The 20,925-nt window shown below is 40.8% G+C and overlaps 1 protein-coding gene across 3 annotated transcripts in view; it reads right to left on the bottom strand.

Annotated features, from left to right (window-relative positions):
• Positions 1-629: 629 nt before the first annotated feature.
• LOC134353323 (UAP56-interacting factor-like) overlaps positions 630-20,925 on the bottom strand; it is an 87,855-nt gene continuing 67,559 nt past the window's right edge. For all 3 annotated transcript variants that reach the window (XM_063061359.1, XM_063061362.1, XM_063061361.1), the window contains one exon: positions 630-2,589. In XM_063061359.1, the coding sequence (XP_062917429.1) occupies positions 2,494-2,589 (96 nt within the window). In that variant the 3' untranslated portion in view covers positions 630-2,493. The remainder of the gene's footprint in view (positions 2,590-20,925) is intronic.

The raw sequence follows: 20,925 nt of genomic DNA, 5'->3' as shown, positions 1-20,925 counted from the left end.
GGCTTTCATTTGCTTTCATCTGCTTCTCCATGAAAGTCCTCCTCTGAGCCACAGAGCAAAATTCCCGTGTGACCTTATGTTGAGCCTAGCACGGTAGTTATACATTTCTCCTGGCCAGGTAACTTACCACATGTAAATTCTGCTCCGAGTTTCCCTTTAATGTTGACAAAGTGCCAACATCCCAGCTGTCGAATGACACAGCTGGGTGCAGTGATGGGGCATTTTTATTCTCCATGCAATGGGATGGGTCCATTGCTTGAGTTTGAAAGAACACTACTTCATGGGTATCTGGAAATGAGTAAGGCTCAGGGTTACATTTGTGGTGGGGTGTGCAGTGGACAGGGTAGAAGTGGCATATTTCAACCATCTGAAGCTTACAAGACACATGGCATCAATCAACTAATTAGTTCACTTGGCAGGTGTGCAGGATTTGAGAAATTTCAAGTGTGCAACAAATACATGTAGTTAATTATTTTAAAGTGCATATCTCCTCCCATGACAAATAAACACTGACAACACCAAAGCAAGCTGCTGTGGGTTCTCTATGCAGTGTCAACTTAAACAATTTTTATCATGCTATGCAATCCCGGTGCAATAAAAGAGACTTAAATATCTTTTTAATTCTCTATTTACATTGCCATCACATTACAATTATCTGGCTGTGCAATCAATATATTGTTCTATTAAATAAAATAGACACTTTATTAAATAATGTCTCCTTCTGTTGCATTAAACAAAATAGTCATTAAATTTAATCTTGAAGAAAATGTCAGGTATTTTACCAGGATATAATTATAATTAAACTCTGGCATGAATGAAAGAAATTCACAGTCAAAGTAACATAAAACTTGATTTTACAATTAAGGCTACTTGCTGAGGTAAAGAATTTTAGGTCAACCTGATTTATAATTCTCCATCTCAGTAAATGGCTTTAACTCCAACCATTTCATTGAAAAAAAGATCTTTTTTAATTAACACTGCAAATAAAGTTGCTCAGAAATTCTTATGCAATACTTTGAGTATACAGGATGGGCAGAGCAGTGAGACATGAGGAACCACTTTGGGTGCTAATGATAGAGCTTGTGCTGTGCCGAATCAGCAGACGAGCAAGGCTCAGCTGATGGTGGTGAGCAGCAATGTGCAAAGGGGAGGATGGTAGAATGAACTGGCAGATTAAGAGATCAATCTGGGAAAACTGGGAATAGACATGAGGTGTCCAAAAACAAGTCAGGGGCCAGGTATTTTTAGGTGTGTGACTCGCTTCCTGCTGCCTGATGACCTTTCAAACAGCTATAGGAGACAAGTCAGGAGAAAGATGGAATACTCTCCCCTTGTCTGGATGACAGAGCTCCAGCAATTCTCAAGGAAACTTAATACCAAAGCAGTCCAATGGATCATCCATTCTCTTTACCATTAGCACACAGTGGGCTACTACACATAGCATGGAAGAGTAGGGCTAATTACAGAGAAAAATATATATACTGGAGTACAGTACTGTGTCCATTTCTGGCCACATAATTATTATACTTATCGGAAGGCAGTAAGTGTCTAGAAAAGATTTATGGTAAGATTGTTTTGACAAGTAACTACATTTACAAGAATAATTAAAGTCCGGGGTTATTTCCTTTCGAGGTTACGATGAAGGGCCTGGACAGAGTGAATAGCAGCAGGCTGTTGCCATTGGTGTGGAGTCAAGGACTTGGGATCACAGGAATAAAATAAAGGGGCAGTAAATTAATAGCAACATGGGGGAAACTATTTTACGCCGTATGTTCTTTGGGTTTGAAATGTAGGCAGGCTACACTGTGGCCTTAAAAACATGTTAAGCAAAGATTTACGTGGCTACGGAGAAGTGCCTTTGGTAGAACTGGTAAGTCGCTCTGTTGGACAGTAGGAGCAAACATAATGAGTCAAATGAGCTCCTTATGTGTTGTAAATATTCTCTGACTCTACTCTATGATCTTAAATGCTAGCCTTGTCATTGACATCTAGATCGTTAACTTATTGGTGTGCAACAGACATTTATAATGTCTCCATAAAATTGTAATTTGAACCAGATCTGCATCACTTGGCTCGCAAATGTTCTGGTACAATTCAGTGCTCAGAAACCCCAGTTCACCAGACCATTCTGATAGATACAGTTATGGAATCACACTCTTCGTCTTTAATTCTAATGTACAATTTGTTTATCTTAATTTAAATTAGCTGCTCTTTTAAATTGATTTTAAGCAAAAAAAATGCTGCTTGATTTACTTCTTATGTTGCTTTAATAGATTGCTTCATTTGAGCAAAAGAAAAGGTCACTTTTCTTGGGAAAATTATATTAAATTTATGGAAATAGACTGGGCATTTGTCTCGTAGAATGAAAATATTTTGCTCTGAGAACACATAAAATGTTTAGTGTATGTTTGTATTTAAAAATTTATCAGACAGCATTGTCAACAATAAATCAAATTTATCTCTTATATTTTATCCTGAGAACTAAAGTGAATATTAGCCAATAGTGACGGTTCGGCCGCCTCTTCTTGATATTGCATGACGGGGAATGATCTTCATGGAGGAAAATCGATCATTCAGAGTCAAACTTGTCTGCAAAAAAATATATACACACTGTTAGAATGTAAGAAACTGATTAGTCAGGTACAAATTATTAAAAGCGAGATACTACGCTGGATGGATCATGTCAAAGAAATCCAGGTGAATTGTTGTTTATGTATGGGTCTGTATGAAATCAGAATCAGAATGTCTATTATCACCGGCATGTGACATGAAATTTGTTAACTTAGAAGCAGCATTTCAATGCAATAGATAATACTTTATACTTAATACTTCATTGTCACCAAACAATTGATACTAGAACGTACAATCATCACAGCGATATTTGATTCTGTGCTTCCCGCTGGATATTTGGAGGGTACGGCCCAGATCCGGGTCAAGATCCGTTCAGCAGTCTTATCAAAGTTGGAAAGAAGCTGTTCCCAAATCTGGCCATACGAATCTTCAAGCTCCTGAGCCTTCTCCTGGAGGGAAGAGGGACGAAAAGTGTGTTGACTGGGTGGGTCGTGTCCTTGATTATCCTGGCAGCACTGCTCCGATAGCGTGCGGTGTAAAGTGAGTCCAAGGACGGAAGATTGGTTTGTGTGATGTGCTGCGCCGTGTTCACAATCTTCTGCAGCTTCTTTCGGTCTTGGACAGGACAATAGAAACCATAGAAACCATAGAAACCACAGAAAAACTACAGCACAGAAATAGGCCTTTGGACCTTCTTGGCTGTGCCGAACCATTTTCTGCCTAGTCCCACTGACCTGCACACGGACCATATCCCTCCATATACCTCCCATCCATGTATCTGTCCAATTTATTCTTAAATGTTAAAAAAGAACCCGCATTTACCACCTCGTCTGGCAGCTCAATCCACACTCTCACCACTCTCTGTGTGAAGAGGCCCCCACTAATGTTCCCTTTAAACTTTTCCCCCTTCACCCTTAACCCATGTCCTCTGGTTTTTTTCACCCCTTGCCTCAGTGGAAAAAGCCTGCTTGCATTCACTCTATCTATACCCATCATAATTTTATATACCTCTATTAAATCTCCCCTCATTCTTCTACACTCTAGGGAATAAAGTCCTAATCTATTCAACCTTTCTCTGTAACTGAGTTTCTCAAGTCCCGGCAACATCCTTGTAAACCTTCTCTGCACTCTTTCAACCTTATTAATATCCTTCCTGTAATTTGGTAACCAAAACTGAACACAATACTCCAGATTCGGCCTCACCAATGCCTTACACACCTCATCGTAACATTCCAGCTCTTATACTCAATACTTTGATTAATAAAGGCCAATGTACCAAAAGCTCTCTTTATGACCCTATCTACCTGTGACACCACTTTTAGGGAATTTTGTTTCTGTATTCCCAGATCCTTCTGTTCTCCTGCACTCCTCAGTGCCTTACCATTTACCCTGTATGTTCTACCTTGGTTTGTCTTTCCAAAGTGCAATACCTCACACTTGTCTGTATTAAACTCCATCTGCCATTTTTCAGCCCATTTTTCCAGCTGGTCCAAATCCCTCTACAAGCTTTGAAAACCTTCCTCACTGTCCACTACACCTCCAATCTTTGTATCATCAGCAAATTTGCTGATCCATTTTACCACATTATCATCCAGACCATTGATATAGATGACAAATAACAATGGACCCAGCACTGATCCCTGTGGCACACCACTAGTCACAGGCCTCCACTCTGAGAAGCAATCCTCTACTACGATTCTTTGGCTTCTTCCATTGAGCCAATGTCTAATCCAATTTACCACCTCCCCATGTATACCTAGCAACTGAATCTTCCTAACTAACCTCCCATGTGGGACCTTGTCAAAGGCCTTCGTGAAGTCCATGTAAACAACATCCATTGCCTTCCCTTCATCCACTTTCCTGGTAACATCCTCGAAAAACTCCAATAGATTGGTCAAACATGACCTAACATGCACAAAGCCATGTTGACTCTCCCTAATAAGTCCCTGTCTATCCAAATGCTTGTAGATTCTGTCTCTTAGTACTCCCTCCAATAACTTACCCACTACTGACGTCAAACTTACCGGCCTATAATTTCCCGGATTACTTTTCGATCCTTTTTTAAACAACGGGACAACATGAGCCATTCTCCAATCCTCCGGCACCTCACCCGTAGACACCGGCATTTTAAATATATCTGCCAGGGCCCCTGCAATTTCAACGTTAGTCTCCTTCAAGGTCTGAGGGAATACCCTGTCAGGTCCTGTGGATTTATCCACTTTAATTTGCCTCAAGATAGCAAGCACCTCCTCCTTTTCAATCTGTACAGTTTCCATGATCTCACTACTTGTTTCCATTAATTCCATAGACTTCATGCCTGTTTCCTTAGTAAATACAAACGCAAAAAACCCATTTAAGATCTCCCCCATTTGTTTTGGTTCTGCACATAGTCGACCACTCTGATCTTCAAGAGGACTAATTTTATCCCTTACAATCCTTTTACTCTTAATATACCTGTAAAAGCTCTTTGGATTATCCTTCACTTTGACTGCCAAGGCAACCTCATGTTTTCTTTTAGCCCTCCTGATTTCCTTCTTAAGTATTTTCTTGCACTTTTTATACTCCTGAAGCACCTTATTTACTCCCTGTTTCCTATTCATGTCATACACCTCTCTCTTCTTCTTTATCAGAGTTGCAATATCCCTTGAGAACCAAGGTTCCTTATTCCTATTCACTTTGCCTATAATCCTGACAGGAACATACAAGCTCTGCACTGTCAAAATTTCTCCTTTGAAGGCTTCCCACTTCCCAATCACATCCTTGCCAGAGAACGACCTGTCCCAATCCACGCTTTTTAGATCCTCTCTCATTTCTTCAAATTTGGCCTTCTTCAAGTTTAGAACCTCAACCCTAGGACCAGATCTATTTTTATCCATGATCAAGTTGAAACTAATGGTGTTATGATCACTGGAATCAAAGTGCTCCCCTACACACACTTCCCTCACTTGTCCTAACTCGTTTCCTGATAGGAGATCTAATATTGCATCCCCTCCAGTTGGTACCTCTATATATTGATTTAGAAAACTTTCCTGAACACAGTTTACAAACTCTAACCCATCTAGACCCCTAACAGTATGGGAGTCCCAATCGATATGTGGAAAATTAAAATCCCCTACCATCACAACTTTATGTTTCCTGCAGTTGCCTGCTATCTCTCTGCAGATTTGCTCCTCCAATTCTCGCTGACTATTGGGTGGTCTATAATACAACCCCACTAATGTGGCCATACCTTTCCTGTTTCTCAGCTCCACCTATAAGGACTCAGTAGACAAGCCCTCTAATCCGTCCTGCCTGAGCACTGCTGTAACATTTTCCTTGACAAGCAATGCTACACCCCACCTTTCATTCCGCTGTCTCTATCACATCTGAAACATCGGAACCCTGGAATATTAAGCTGCCAGTCCTGTCCCTCCTGTAGCCAAGTTTCACTAATTGCTATAACGTCCTTCCATACCAGGTTGTGATGCACCCTAGAAGAATGCTTTCTATGGTGCATCTATAAAAATTAGTGAGGGTTTTAGGGGACAGGCCAAATTTCTTTAGTTTTCTCAGGAAGTAAAGGTGCTGGTGGGCCTTCTTGGCAGTGAATTCTGCTTGGTTGGACCAAGTCAGGTCATTTGTGATATTGACCCCGAGGAACTTAAAGCTTTTGACCTGTTCCACTTGCGCACCACTGATGTAAATTGGGTCGTGCAGTCCGCTACTCCTTCTGAAGTCAACAACCAATTCCTTCGTCTTGCTGACGTTGAGGGATAAGTTATTGTCTTCACACCATGCCACCAGGTTCTTAATTTCCTCTCTGTACTCAAACTCATCATAACGCGAGATACGGCCTACAATTGTTGTGTCATCAGCAAACATATATTGAGTTCAATGGAAACTTGGCTACACAATCATTTAATAATTAGCAGAGAGAGAGAGAGAAAAAATAAATAAAACATAATAATAAATAAACAAGTAAATCAATTACGTATACTGAATAGATTTTTTTTAAATGTGCAAAAACAGAAATATTGTATATTTAAAAAGTGTCCAAAGATTCAATGTCAATTTAGGAATCGGATGGTAGAGGGAAAGAAGCTGTTCCTGCATCACTGAGTGTGTGCCTTAAGGGTTCTGTATCTCCTACCTGATAGTAACAGAGAGAAAAGGACATGCCCTGGGTTCTGGGGGTCCTTAGTAATGGACGCTGCCTTTCTGAGACACCGCTCCCTAAAGATGTCCTGGGTACTTTGTAGGCTAGTGCCCAAGATGGAGCTGACTAGATTTACAACCTTCTGCAGTTTCTTTCAGTCCTGTGCAGTAGCCCCTCCAGACGAGACAGTGATGTAGCCTGTCAGAATGCTCTCCACTGTACAATTATAGAAGTTTTTGAGTGTATTTGTTGACATGCCAAATCTCTTCAAACTCCTAATAAACTATAGTCGCTGTCTTGCCTTCTTTATAACTACATTGATATTTTGGGACCAGGTTAGATCCTCAGAGATCGTGACACCGAGGAACTTGAAGCTGCTCACTCTCTCCACTTCTGATCCCTCTGTGAGGATTGGTATGTGTTCCTTCGTCTTACCCTTCCTGAATATAAGTAAGCATCTGATAATAGTGCGAGATGCTATCATAAAAATTGAAAGTGTGAAACAGTGACTCCTCAGCATCAGCAACAGCCTTCGTGCATCTCGTCTGATTACTTGGTTACAATTTTGTACATTTCAATGAGTACATTTCAATCTGGACTCTAACGGATAAAGAGCTAATCAAACCAATCCCTCCTCATGCATCAGTCCTGCCATTCTAATGAAGCTTTGTTACTCTCCTTTCTTGGTAAGGGTATACTACCTCAGAGAAGGAGACTAAAACAGTATATAAATATTCAGGTGTGATGTCATTAAGCTCTGTACAACTGCGGAAAAATATTGTTGTTCCTGTGTGCAAAACCTTTCACAACGAAAATCCACAGATCATCTACCTTCCTAAATATTTCTGCTCAGTGACTGGTGCATAATGGCATTCAATATCTCATTTCTTCACCCACTTTCCCAATCAATCACCATTCAAATAGTAAATCATTCTGTTTTTTTGAAACACGCATTTTCCAAATCATTCTCTACCTGTCCTGCACTTTCCCACCGCCTGTCAGAATCAGAATCAGGTTTAATATCACTGGCATATTCATGAAATTTGTTGTTTTGTGGCAGCAGTACATTGCAATACATGATAATAACATCAAAAACCAAATATTACAATAAGTATATATAAAAAAATAACAAATATCTAGTGAAAAAGTGAGGGTAATATACTGATGCAGTATTCGTGGATTCATTGTCCATTCAGAAATCTGATGGTGGAGGGGAAGAAGCTGTTCCAGAAATGTTGAGTGTGTCTTCAGGCTCTTGTATGTCCCCCTTGAAGGTAGCAATGAGAGGACGGCTTGTCTGGCTAATGGGTGTCCTTAAAGTTGGATGCTGCCTTTTTGAGGCATTGCCTTTTGAATGCGTGCTCGATGCTGGGGAGGCTCGTACCCAGGTTGGAACTGGCAGAGTTTGCAACTTTCTGCAGCTATTTCCAATCCTGTGCAAAGGCCCTTCCAACCAAAGAGTGACGCAATCAGTTAGAATGTTCTTCATGGTACATCTGTTGAAATTTGCGAGTGTCTTTGATGACATACCAAATCTCCTCAAACTCCTAATGAAGTATACTGTAGCCGTGTTGTGTCCGAATCAAATGAAGTTTATTTTTGAGTACCATCTTAACAACTTGCATTTCACCCTGTCACCTCAACAATTTTTCATTTGTCTACAAGATTGATGACAATGTAAAGATGTCATAATTTAGTTCATTTAAATCATTTATATTGTGATTGCCTTGGATCCATCTAGCGCTCCCCTGGTCATAGTCTGCCACCTGGACAAGGACCTGTTTATTCTTAATCATTTTCCTGCCTGTTAACCAACTCTTCATTTATTCTGGCATGCAGTCAGTGGCCACGACATTTGGTTCATCTGTACATCTGCTCATTAATGCAAGTGTCCAATCAGCCAATCCCGTGGCTGCGACTCAATGTGTTACAGCATGCTCACAACACTGGTGTACAGAAGAACATTTCTGAATGCACCACATGGCGAACCTTGAAGTGGATGGGCTACAGCAGCAGAGATACACAAACATACACTCAGTGGTCATTTAACTAGGTAGAGGAGGTATCAGATTTTGTAACTTATGATTATTTGACTAACTGTTGCCTTACTATCAGCCTGAACTAGCCTTGAGGCTATTTCTTTCTAAACAGAGAACCAAAGTATGTGTTTAATTCTTCTCCTATAACTTAGTTTACAATTATAAGTTTTCCTACTTCTGACTGTGGTGGTCTTACATTGGTCTTCACTGCCCACTACTCTTTACATACAGTATTTACAAAAGTTTTATAGTCAGTTTGCACATTCCCTGCATAGTTACTCCCATTCTCCATCTACCCCTTAAACATGTTTGTCCTCCTTTGTTCAATTCTAAACCGCTCCCAATTCTCACATCTGCTGCTGTTCTTGCAGTTTCATATGTCTCCTCCTTGTGCCCAATACAACCTTTAATTTCTTTTGCAAGTCCTGGGTGAGCTATCTTTCCTGACTTACTTTTGAGCAAGATAGGAATGAATAATTGTTGTTATTCATGTGTACAGAATTTTCAATATTATTCATGGCCTGCAACCCATCAACACACTTGGTAAAGTTTACCAATCTATCATCGCCAACTTATATATATATTACCTTCTAGTTTCATTTACTCAGATACGCGTATAAGACCATAAGATAGAGGAGCAGAATTGGGTCATTGAGCCTGCTCCACCATTTCATCATGGCTGATCCAATTTTCCTCTCTGCCCCAATCTCCTGCCTTCTCCCCATATCCCTTCATATCCTGACCGATCAAGAATCTATCAAACACTGCCTTAAATATTCATAAAGACAGCCTCCACAGTTACCTGTGGCAAAGAATTCTACAGATTCACCACTCTTTGGTTAAAGAAATTCCTCTTCAACTCCATTCTAAAAGGATGTCCCTCTATTCTGAGGCTGTGTCTTAGACTCTCCTACCATAGGAAACATCCTCACCACATCAACTCTATCAAGGCCTTCCAACACTTGATAGGTTTCAATGAGGTCACCCCTCATTCTTCTGAATTCTAGTGAATACATGCCCAGAGACATCAAATACTCTTCGTATGACAAGCCATTCAACACTGAGGGTTCAATGGCTTGTCATTTATGATTTTCACTATTCTCCTTTGAACCCTCTCCAGTTTCAGCACATCATTTCTAAGATAAGGGCCCAAACTTGCTCACAATGCTCCAAGTGAGGCCTCACCATTGCTTTATAAAGTTTCAACATTACAACCTTGCTTTCATATTCTAGTACTCCTTAAATGAATGCTAACATTGTATTTGCCTTCCTCACCACAGACACAACCTGCAAATTAACTTTTAGGAAATCCTGCACAAGGACTCCCAAATCCCTTTGCACATAATTTTTTTTTGTATTTTCGCTCATTTAGAAAACAGTCAACCCTTTGATTTCTTCTACGAAAGTACACTTCCCCACACTGTATTCCATCTGCCATTTCTCTTGCCTATTCTCCTAATCTGTTTAAGTCCTTCTGTATCTACCTTTATATTGTCTGCAAGCTTTGCAACAAAGCTATCAATTTCCTCATCCAAGTCATTGACAAATGACATAAAAAGAATTGGCCCCAACACAGACTCAAGTGGAACACCATTAGTCACCAGCAGTCAGCCAGAAAAGGCTCTCTTTATTCCCATTCTTTGCCTCCTGCCCATCAGCTACTCCTTTGTCTATGCTAGAATCTTTCCTGTAATACCATGGCTCTTGAAGAGTGGAGTGACATTTGCAATTTTCCAGTCTTCTGGAACTATTCCAGAATCTAGTGATTCTTGAAAAGTCATTACTAATGCCTCTACAATCTCTTCAGCTACCTCTTTCAGAACCCTGGGGTGTACACCATCTGGTCCACATGACTTATCTACCTTCAGACCTTTCAATTTCCCAAGAAATTTCTCTCTATTTATGGTAACTTCATGACCACCTACACTCTCAAACTTCCACCATACTGTTAGCATCTTCCACAGTGAAGACTGCTACAAAATAATTATTCAGTTCATCTGCCATTTCATTGCCCCCCATTACTACCTCTCCAGCATTGTTTTCCAGTGGTCCGATATCCACTGTCATCTCTCTTTTCCATTTTATGTATCTGAAGCTACTTTTGGTATCCTCTTATATATTATTGGCTCGCTTATTTTCAAATTCCATTTTTACCTTCTTTATGATTATTTTAACAGCCTTCTGTTGGTACTTGAAAGCTTCCCAATCATCTAACTTCTCACTAACTTTTGCTCTATTATATGCCCTCTCCTTAGCTTTTATGTTGGCTTTGACTTCTTTTGCTAGCCACAGTTGTGTCATCTTTCCTTTAGCATACTTCTTCCTCTTAGGGATGTACAAACCCTGTCCTTCCGAATTGCTTCCAGAAATTCCAGCCATTGCTGATCTGCCATAATCCCTGCCAGTGTTCTTTTCCAATCAATTCTGGTCAACTCCTCTGTCGTGCCTCTGTAATTCCTTTTACTCCACTGTAATACTGATACATCTCAAACTGATAGATCTCAAATATTTTATGTCCTTATTTATAATTTCAACATAACTAGAGCGTTTAAGGATTTACACCTGCAGAAATAAGAAATTAACTGTTCATCCAAACCTTTCAAAATTGTAAATTTTCAGTATTCTATCTTTCCATAAGTCTTCCCTATTTCACACTTGGCTGTATTAAACACTTAAGATTTTTGTCAACTTTCGTTCATCACTAAGTTTGGTGTCACCTGCACCATTTTACTGGAACCTACACAAGTCTTGAAGAATAACATCCACAAACATCCCGCTCTTCCTCCTCTTTAATGTCTATGTTGTCAAGTTCCCTTAATCTGATGGGTTTCCGTCTTGGAGACATAAGAGCAGAATAGAGCCATTTGGCTCATCGAATCTGCTATGCCGTTCCATCATGGCTGATTTATTCTCCCTCTCAACCCTATTCTTCTGTCTTTTTCCCATAACCTATACACAAGAAGGTTTGTGTGAATAGCTATGAAGAGGAAGCAAAAATCCATTTACATAGGCTTTCCCACAAAGCAAAAACCTAAATTGGAAAACACAGGCAGATTTAGAACACAGATTGATTTATTCAATTAATGCATGTTAAAATTTAAATTTAGAGCAAGTAGGAATGTAAGCTGTAAGAATGGGTGGGGGAGGGCAAATGGGGTTAGGAGCTAATTTTTTTGTATCTTTATAATTACTGAATGTCAATTGCCAAGAATGCTTATGTATACTAATAATACAGTACTGTGCAAAAGTCCAGACACCCTAGATTTTTATTAGATGTTTTAAATATTCATTAATTTTGCCTTCTGCATTAGTGTGTCAGCAGGATCAGCAATTTTATATTACTAAACATTCATTTTCCTAAAAAATTAAATGTTACCAAGAATCTTCTGGATTTCAATCAATAAATTAACATATTAAGTAATAGACTACCATTCAAATAAAAAATTGATTACTTAGTTGGTATATAGCCCAGTGCATGATTAAACAAAGATGCTAATGATCAATGATATAATGGATGAAAGAACTAGACTGATAAACTGAAACAGAAATGGATGTACAAGAATCATTATAAAAGGTATTGCAGGATTTGTGTACAAAATGATCTGTCTATTTAACAGTAGGTATATGAAATTCTAAATTGGAGCCAACTGGTCTATAAGACCATAAGACCATGAGACAAAGGAGCAGAAGTCGGCCATTTGGCCCATCGAGTCTGCTCCGCCATTTTATCATGAGCTGATCCATTCTCCCATTTAGTCCCACTCCCCCGCCTTCTCACCATAACCTTTGATGCCCTGGCTACTCAGATACCTATCAATCTCTGCCTTAAATACACCCAATGACTTGGCCTCCACTGCTGCCCGTGGCAACAAATTCCATAGACTCACCACCCTCTGGCTAAAAAAATTTCTTTGTATTTCTGTTCTGAATGGGCGCCCTTCAAACCTTAAGTCATGCCCTCTCGTACTAGACTCCCCCATCATGGGAAACAACTTTGCCACATCCACTCTGTCCATGCCTTTCAACATTCAAATGTTTCTATGAGGTCTCCCCTCATTCTTCTAAACTCCAAAGAATACAGTCCAAGAGTGGACAAACGTTCCTCATATGTTAACCCTCTCATTCCCAGAATCATTCTAGTGAATCTTCTCTGTACCCTCTCTAACGTCAGCACATCCTTTCTTAAATAAGGAGAACAAACCTGCCCACAGAACTCCAAGTGAGGTCTCACCAGTGCCTTATAGAGCCTCAACATCACATCCCTGCTCTTATACTCTATGGACTGTGTAAGGTCTACCAACAGCAGTAAGAATGGGAAAAGTACAGAGCAGGGAAATTCCCTGTTACAAAGTAGGAGAGGGTGTAACATTGCTTCAGCTATCATTGGATTAAAACCTCTATCTTTTGGCAATATCCCAATGTCTGCTATTTTGCCAGGTCTGTTGTTGCTTATTAATCTAGCTGTGCCTTTGTTCAGTTTTACTCAAATAATTATGCATATTACATATCTTCTGTATCAGTCTTATCTGCAGTAATATGTTGTTGTTAAATCTCTTAGCGTTGTCTCCACAGATCCAGGTATAACAATGGAAATATTAAGTAAGGCTTGAATGAAGAAGCTTCACTCCTTCTTCAAACTGGACCACATACAAGGAAAGCACATACGAAAGTTGTTTCTCTACTCTCCCCCTCATCATTGCAGAAGGGCGACAAAAACTGAAAGTATCACCACCTTCCAAAATCCCATTTACAAATCAAAAATTGTAAAAATAAAAGAAATCGTGAACTCAACTAAAATTTGGCACAGCAACACTTGCTTAACTCCCCAAATGTATAAAAGCCTGTGTCAATATGGTGTTATCACATTCTAATGCAACTGGATTTCCAGCATCTAGATAATCTCCTCTGTTTATGATTTTCTGCTTCACTGTGAAGTCTCTTACTGAAAAAATTTAATTCTTCTCTTCAATGGGAGTTCAGTGAGATCCTCAATCATTACTCCCCCTCTGTGATCTGATTCTGACCTTTTTCCCCCTTCCTTTTCTGTCCTGATGAACGGTCTTGGTCTGAAAAGTCAACTGTTTATTTCTCTCCATAGATAGTGCCTGACCTGCAGAGTTCCTTCAGCATTTGGTGTGTATTGCTGTGGATTGCCAGCACCTGCAGATCATAAAAACCCTACGTTGCTCTCTTGACCCACTTACACCATGCCAACTGTGGCATCCAGCTGTAGTAATACAATTTGTCTGCATTACTTCAATATCACTCTGTACCTTTCCCATTCAAGTATCTGTCTAAACTATGGTTGTATCTACCACCTTCTCTGGTAGTTCATTCCAGACAACCACATCCCTTGTCACGGTGTGTGCTGGTAATATCGGAACCCAAGTGTGACAGAGAAACAAACTCCAATGTAGAGACAGTGATGAGTTTATTCATAATAATTCCAAAAGAATATCAGTGGCTCGGCCAAGCGACACTGCAAAAAGTAACCGCCAAAACTGGGACTCTGCAATCAGGACTAATTGGTCATCTGCTTAAATAATATAAGGAACTGTAAATGATTAATGACCTGTCATTAAACAACAATTACCTAATTCAGGTGCTCCAAAGACCTCAGAACCCAACATTCTCTGGTGCCCCGTACAAGCCTGAAGAGCTCATTACAGTCTCCCACTTCCTATGGCCAGCACCTGACTGCTCGGAGAAACCTAAAAAATCGAGATCCAGGGATGACTCAAGAGATTTGGGGAACTCAAGCTGGAAACTTGCAAACTCAAGAGGCAGGCCTGTGAGACCTCGAGGGAGGGGGCCTGCGAGACCTTGAGAGGCAGGAAGACGAGAACCTCAAGAGACTGAGGTCATGAGAAGGAGGCCTGGGAGTCTGCGAGAAAGATCTAGGACCTAGGAGTCCTCGAGAGAGGAAGAACATTGGAAAGACCTTGGAAACCTTGCAAGGACCTTGTGAAAGCTTAAAGTCCATGGGAGACCTGGACAACCTTGTACGCTTAGACCAGGCCATTTAGATCCAGAAATAAAGCCTTGAGACCCAGAAAGTCGAGTCCTTGAAAACATGCAATTTGAAACCTTGGGAAGGATTCTGGAAGGACCTTGCTTATAGTGTTTTACTCTTCACTATTTCTCCAGAGGCTATTAGGATACAGAAGGTGATGAGTTCTGTTCATTTGGACTGTGTAAGTATTTAGTACGCATGCACACTCTCCCTGTTACGTGCGTGCGTGTGTGTGATGGGAGAGGAATTGTGGGATGTAAAGGTGACGGCCCTCAGGTTTTGAAGGGAGATGTTGAAAGTAAAGTTGTTTTAACAAAAGAAAAATGTGTCATTGTTAGGGCATTAGCAGTGGTAGCAGAGGATGGTTTCCAATTATAGGATCTTGGCAGCATTTGACGAGAGCAAGCCTTGGCTGTTACATTGTCACTTTCGGGAAGAGTGAGAGAGACCGCAATGTGAATTTCACTGGAAGACTTGAAGAAGGATGACGGTATGAATACATTAATAAATACCCTTGGCTGTTTTTTTTTGAAGGATGAAAAGGATCAGATTTATGAGGCATATTTAAACTTTGACAAAATTTACAGTAACAGTGATCACAATATAGAAACATAGAAACATAGAAACATAGAAAATAGGTGCAGGAGTAGGCCATTCGGCCCTTCGAGCCTGCACCGCCATTTATTATGATCATGGCTGATCATCCAACTCAGAACCCAGCCTTCCCTCCATACCCCGTGACCCCTGTAGCCACAAGGGCCATATCTAACTTCCTTTTAAACATAGCTAATGAACTGGCCTCAACAGTTTGCTGTGGCAGAGAATTCCACAGATTCACCACTCTCTGTGTGAAGAAGTTTTTCCTAACCTCGGTCCTAAAAGGCTTCCCCTCTATCCTCAAACTGTGACCCCTCGTTCTGGACCTCCCCAACATCGGGAACAATCTTCCCGCATCTAGCCTGTCCAATCCCTTTAGGATCTTATACGTTTCAATCAGATCCCCCCTCAATCTTCTAAATTCCAACGAGTACAAGCCCAGTTCATCCAGTCTTTCTTCATATGAAAGACCTGCCATCCCAGGAATCAATCTGGTGAACCTTCTTTGTACTCCCTCTATGGCAAGGATGTCTTTCCTCAGATTAGGGGACCAAAACTGCACACAATACTCCAGGTAAATATGATCGAGTTCACTTTGAAATTTGAGAAGGAGAAACTAAATTCCAATGAGTCAGTGTTTCAGTGGAATAAAGGAAATTACAAAGTCCTGAAAGGGGAACTGGCCAAGGTTGACTGGAAAGAGACACTAGCAGGAAGGACAGTAGAGCAGCAATGGCTGGAGTTTCTGCGAAAAATGAGGAAAGTGCAGGACAGATACTATATTCCAAATAAGAAGAAATTTTCAAGGGGAAGAAGGACACTACCATGGTTGACAAGTGAAGTGACAGCCAAAGTAAAAGCAAAAGAGAGGGCATATAAGGAAGCCAAGGCCAGTGGGAAGACAAAGGATTGGGAAGCTTATAAAAACTTGCAGAAGGAAACTAAGAAGGTCATTAGGAAGGAAAAGATGAATTATGGAAGGAAGCTGGTGACTAATATCAAAGAAGATACTAAAAGCTTTTTTAAGTTTATAAAGGGTAACAGAGAGTTGAGGGTAGATATAGGACCAATAAAAATTGACACTGGAGATATTGTAATGAGAGACGCAGAGATGACAGAGGTACTGAATGTATACTTTCCATCAGTTTTCACAGTGGAAGACATCTGCTGTATACCGGGCATTCAAGAATGTCAGGGAAGTGAAGTTTGTACAGTGAAAATTATGATTAAGAAGGTGCTCAGGAAGTTTAATGGTCTGAGGGTGGATAAATCTCCTGGACCTGATGGAATGCAACCTCAGGTTCTGAAGGAAGTAGCTAGAGAGATTACGGAGGCACTAACAATGATCTTTCAAGAATCGATAGATTCTGGCATTGTATCGGATGACTAGAAAATTGCAAATGTTACTCCGTTATTGAAGAAGTGTGGGAGGCAGCAGAAAGGAAACTATAGACCTGTTAGCCTGACGTCAGTGGTTGGGAAGTTGTTGGAATCGATTGTCAGGGATGAGATTATGGAGTACCTGGAGGCACAAGACAAGATGGGCCAAAGCCAGCATGGTTTCCTGAAAGGAAAATTCTGCCTGACAAACCTACTGCAATTTTTTGAGGAAATTACAAGCAGGATCGACGAAGGAGATGCAGTAGACGTGGTGTACTTGGAATTTCAGAAAGCCTTTGATAAGGTGCCACACATGAGGCTTCTTAGCAAGATAAGATTCCATGGAACTACAGGGGAGTTACTAGCATGGGTGGAGCATTGGCTGATCGGCAGAAAACAGAGAGGTCCTGTTCTAGCTGGCTACCGGTTAACAGTGGAGTTCCAAAGGGGTCGGTGTTGGGACCACTGCTTTTTATGATGTATATCGATGACTTGGACTATGGGATTAATGGATTTGAGGCTAAATTTGCCAATGATACAAAGATAGATGGAGGAGCGGGTAGTGTTGAGGAAACAGAGAGCCTGCAGAGAGACTTAGATAGCTTAGGGGAATGGGCAAAGAAGTGGTAAATGAAATGCAATTTTGGAAAGTATATGGTCATGCACTTTGATGGAAGGAATAAACGGGCAGACTATTATTTAGATGGGGAGAAAATTCAAAATGCAGAGATGCAAAGGGACTTGGGAGTCCTTGTGCAAGATACCCTAACGGTTAACCTCCAGGTTGAGTCGGTGGTGAAGAAGGTGAATGCAATGTTGACACTCATTTCTAGAGGTAGAGAATATAACAGCAGGGATGTGATTTTGAGGCTCTATAAGGCACTCATGAGAACACATTTGGAGTACTGTGTGCAGTTTGGGGCTCCTTATTTTAGAAAGGATATACTGACATTGGAGAGAGTTCAGTGAAGATTCACGAGAATGATTTCAGGAATGAAAGGTTACCAGATGAGGAACATCTGGCAGCTCTTGGGCTGTATTGCCTGGAGTTCAGGAGAATGAGGGGGGGATCTCATAGAAACATTCCAAATGTTAAAAGGTCTGAACAGATTAGATATGGCAAAGCTATTTCCCATGGTAGGGGAATATAGGATAAGAAGGCACAACATCAGGATTGAAGGATGTCCATTTAGAACAGAGATGCGGAGAAATTACTTTAGTCAGAGGGTGGTAAATCTGTGGAATTTGTTGCCATGAGCAGCTATAAAGGTCAAGTCATTGGGTGCATTTAAGGCAGAGATAGATAGGTTCTTGATTAGCCAGGGCATCAAAGGGTATGGGGAGAAGGCAGGGGAGTGGAGGTGACTGGAAGAATTGGATCTGCCCATGATTGAATGGCGGAACAGACTAGATGGGCTGAGTGGCCTACTTCTACTTCTATATCTTATGATCTTAATACTAAAAATATAGCTGATTATATTATTGATTTCAAATAAAAGTACACCTGTGTGTGTAAATACAAAATGGAACTTCCTGATGCTCTATTAGCTTTTAAGTTGTTGGACACCGCGTGTCAGAAATAAAGAACAGACAGCTAGCATTAACTGCAGGCACAGAACTTATATTTGCATCTATGAAATAAGCACTGAAGAGGATTTTTGGAGAAAAGGCTGTTAAGACAACAGTGGGAATTAGTTTGTGTCAGGAAGCATACTTCACTGAACAGAAACAAGGGTATCGCAAGCATAGATTCCACAGGGACCAGACAAGGGTATCTTAGCCGGGCACAAATCCAATAAACAATTACAGTAGGAGATCGATATGCATGGTATGTCAAAGTATTTTCCACTGGGCAAGTAACTGTCCACACAGAACTGAACAAGTCAGGCTAACTGAAGAAAATAACAAATCTGAAGCCCTATCTGAGTGCCATTTCACGTTGTTTGTGAAAGAATCACTTACTAATGCAGAGGCATCTGAGGCAGAGGATTTTGAGGATAGGGCCTCTAGGATCTGCTGCTATTGATGCAGCATGCAAGCACAGTGTGTGGAGAAAAATGGCTTGGAAGCTATGTGAGTGAACTAAACCAGAACGAGGTGCATAAACTGGTCAACACAGTTACACCTAGTAACAAAGCATTCACATTTGGAGGTGGAAAGATTGTACATTCCCCCAAAAGAGTGAAAATTCCCACAAAAATGAGGCAGACAAAATGTTACATTGAAACAGAGATGGTACCAGTAAACATTCCAGTACTCACTAGTAAACCTTCCCAGAAGAAAGCAGGAGCAGTACTGGATATGGAGAATGACCAAGTAACGATGTTTCAACAGCCAGTGTCTCTTGAGCTCACACCAGCTCTGAGCATTGCGGTGTGAACATTCTAGATAAAGACAGTGTGAGAATAAAGTACTGTCACACAAAACATGACCATAGATGAGAAATGCAAAGCATTGCTCAAACTTCACAAGCAGTTTGAACTTGCTTCAATTGATAGATTTCAGAAACTACTCAGGAATTCGGGAAACAACGATGCCGATTATTTTCTTCATTCTAAAGCAGATAATTGACAGCTGGGAGACTGCCAAAAGTCTGGAAAGCCCAAGCCCAAGCCTGAGGTTGGTCTGCCACTAGCATCTGAATAAAATGAAACAGTAGCCGTAGAACTACATGAACTGGAGCAAGGAGTGGGGCATCTCCACATCACTGACGAGTTCACACGTTTCAGTGTTGGTTGCATTGTAACTACAAAGAGAACCCCAGACAGGGTAAAACAAACTTCATCCATTCCTAGATATGTGCGCATGGCCCACTTATTCAGTAATAATGGTGGTGAATTTAATAGTGATGAATTCAGAGATATGGCAGAAAACTTTGGCATTGAAACAAAGACAACAGCAAAATACAGTCCTTGGAGTAATGGACTTCTGTAGTGACACAATCAAACACTTACAGAAATAATGCTGAAGGTAAAGAAAAGCAATGGCTGTGATTGGAACACAGCCTTGGACTGGGCTCTTATGGTGAGGAAAACCATTCACAATGTACATGGCTATAGACCATATCAATTGATGTTCGGCCAGAATCCAAACCTTCCCTCTGTACTGGTTGGCAGACCACCTGCTCTGGGAGGCACTACAAGGAGTGAATGGGTTGGGAAATGTACTTCAGCACTGCATGCATCAAGGATGGCTTTCACTGAAGCAGAGGGTTTAGAGAGAATTCAAAGAGTAGTGAAGGCACAGGTCTGTCCTACAAATGACAAATATGACACAGGGGACAAAGTGTATTACAAAAGAGCAGACTGTGCAGAATGGAAAGGTCCTGGAGTTGTCATTGGTCAGGATGGAGTTGTGGTATTGGCGAGACATGGAGGTACATATGTGAAATAGCATCACACCAGACTACATAAAACACATACTGAAGACAATCAGAACTCCGTGGAGAATGCCACAAAAATGAAAAGCACTTACCTAGCACATGGTCACATAGCACAGACAGGGATGAGGAGAGTGCAGCTAAGGACCCAACAGAGTTGCTCAACGCTGGGACAGACAGTGCCGAAGAGAGTGCAGTTGGGGACTCAACAGAGTTGCTCAACGCTGGGACAGACAGTGCGGAAGGGAGTGCAGTTAAAAACTGAACAGAAATTATCACAAGTGCAAAGACAACATGGAAGTTTCAGTCTTAAAACAGGACAAGCTCTGAGATTTGTAGACCAAAACACTGGTATCTCATACAAAGCTGAAGTCGTAGACGAGCAGGCAAAACCATTGGGAAATACAAAAATTGGTACCACTTGAATTACCTAGAAACAGTCACGGTCGCTGGCACTACAGGGTCAGTCAACATGTTATGTGTAGACAGACTTCTTATTGAATCAAGTATATATCAGGCTGGACCATCTGACAAATATCAAGATGAAAATGTCCTAGTAACTAAAGAGGTGTCATTTGAATCTGCAAAACAGGATGACATCAGAAGTTGGAGAACTAATGGAATGTTTGAGGAAGCCAGAGACATTGGCCAAAAGACTGTGTCTACAAGATAGGTGTACACCCTAAAAGAAATCCTGACAGGAATTATACCAAAAGTACACCTGGAGGCGAGAGGGTTTGAGGAACTGAACATAGAAGAACTCCAAAAAGACTCGCCAACAAATGCATCAGAGTCTCTCTGAAAACTTCTC

This window comes from Mobula hypostoma, chromosome 10 (assembly GCF_963921235.1).
Source record: "Mobula hypostoma chromosome 10, sMobHyp1.1, whole genome shotgun sequence".
Lineage (NCBI taxonomy): Eukaryota > Metazoa > Chordata > Chondrichthyes > Myliobatiformes > Myliobatidae > Mobula > Mobula hypostoma.
Note: the sequence above shows the minus strand (reverse complement) of the source record. Positions and strands in the feature narration are given on the sequence as shown.